This window comes from Dipodomys ordii, unplaced genomic scaffold, assembly GCF_000151885.1.
Source record: "Dipodomys ordii isolate 6190 unplaced genomic scaffold, Dord_2.0 Scaffold26, whole genome shotgun sequence".
NCBI classification, from domain to species: Eukaryota; Metazoa; Chordata; class Mammalia; order Rodentia; family Heteromyidae; genus Dipodomys; species Dipodomys ordii.
The window spans coordinates 11786402-11788208 of NW_012267242.1; the positions used below are offsets into that span (position 1 = coordinate 11786402).

General features: G+C 42.7%; 1 protein-coding gene across 1 annotated transcript in view; it reads left to right on the top strand.

Annotated features, from left to right (window-relative positions):
* Gabpb2 (GA binding protein transcription factor, beta subunit 2) overlaps positions 1-1807 on the top strand; it is a 40748-nt gene that overhangs the window by 31050 nt on the left and 7891 nt on the right. The window contains exon 6 of the mRNA XM_013015007.1: positions 1145-1252. Coding sequence (XP_012870461.1) covers positions 1145-1252 — 108 coding nt within the window. The remainder of the gene's footprint in view (positions 1-1144; positions 1253-1807) is intronic.

Below are 1807 nucleotides of genomic sequence, written 5' to 3' on the forward strand. Positions count from 1 at the left end.
CTCACAGAGTTTCTTGCTCTGGCTGGCTTTGAACCGTGATCCTCAGATCTCAGCCTCCTGAGTAGCTAGAATTACAGGTGTGAGCCGGCCTCTGTGAGTAAAAGGTTATAAATAGAGTTCTTTAAAAGTTCATCAAGTCTAGCACTCCGAGGCAGAAGCAGGAAGCTTGTGAGTTCAAGGCTAGCCTGGACTATCTAATGAAATTGCCTCAGAAACAAAGCTCATCATGGGCTATGGATGTAGCTCAACTGGCAGAGCACTGGCATAGCATACACAAAGCCTAGGTTCAAATCTCAGTAGCACACACACAAAAAACATTATATTATAAAATAGATTAATTTCTATATTAATCCATTGTACTGCCAATGAAATGCCAGGTTTTTAACTGTCCTTGCACTAGAGATCAATATTATTCTCATCTTTCTAGCTGATGAACAGAGGTAGTATGGTAGAACAAAGGCAGGGAAAGCATGCTCCCTTACCATACTTAGCTCAAGGTGAAGCATGCTTGTAAACCTGCTGCCAAGGAGAGATGCACAACCAGACTCATGAGTGGGTGGATTGTAGTCTGTTAAACTGCTAATGCTCAGCATTGGCAGTGCTAAGAGAATGATCCAATTAGGAGATTGTAGTGGCTTACTACCAAGCATATTAAATTAATCCATTTTAAAGGAAAAACTGTTTTTTGTTGGTCATGGGGCCTGAACTCTGGGCCTGGGTGCTGTCCTCAGCTCTTCAGCTCAAGGCTAGCACTTTACTGCTTGAGCCACAGCACCACTTCTGGTTTTTTCTGCTTATGTAGTGCTGAGGAATTGAACCCAGGGCCTCATGTATGCAAGGCAAGCACTCTACCACCAAGCCACCTTCCCAGCCCCCAAGGTAAAACTTTTAAAAGGTTTTGTTTTGTTGGTACTCTGGTTTGAACCCAGGGCCTCCTACTTGCTAGGCAGGAGCTCTACCACTTGAGCCACACTCTAGTTTCTTAAGAGTTTTGATACCATGATATCATTGGTTTGCATCATTTTGGATTAGAAAACAAAATTAAGAACATTAGTGAGAAAAGCTGAAGTTTTTAATACGCCATTTCAGTTTGCCTCCATCTATTCACTCCACTGCACCTCATTTGCCTTTTCTACTGAAATAGGTGACCCCCATGCCTCAATAGTACCGTTCTCACATCCCACCACCTCAGTGCTGGCCACCCTCGCAGCCCTTGCTGAGGCTTCAGCCCCCTTCGCCAGCTCACACAGAGGTAGGTAAGGGATAGCTGCTGGGTGATTTCCAGTCTTCTTTTGTTTTTAAATCTCCAGCAGATTTAATTTGCATGAAATATCAAAGAATTGTAGTTTAATTAAAAGAAGCTAGATAAAGGGATATGGAATCACTGACTCAATGAGAAAGAGATAGTATCAGAGAGTTGAATAACAAAGAATGACTTATTTCTTTGTATTTTTACAAAAAATTGATTTGCCGGGACTGGGAAGGTGGCTCAGTGGTAGAGTGCTTGCCTTGCTTGCATGCATGAGGCCCTGGGTTCGATTCCTCAGCACCACATAAGCAGAAAAAGCCAGAAGTAGGGCTGAGGCTCAAGTGGTGGAGCGCTAGCCTTGGGGTGAAGAGCTGAGGGACAGCGCCCAGGCCCAGAGTTCAGGCCCCTTGACCGATTAAAAAAAAAAAATTGATTTGCCTTGACTAGTAGTTTTGTATTGAAATGTTTTGTTTTAAATTCCTAGATTTTTTAAAGATAATCTGTGCTGTGTTTTGACTAAAACTATCTTAGAACCATTCAAAGTAGCAGTCTAGATAT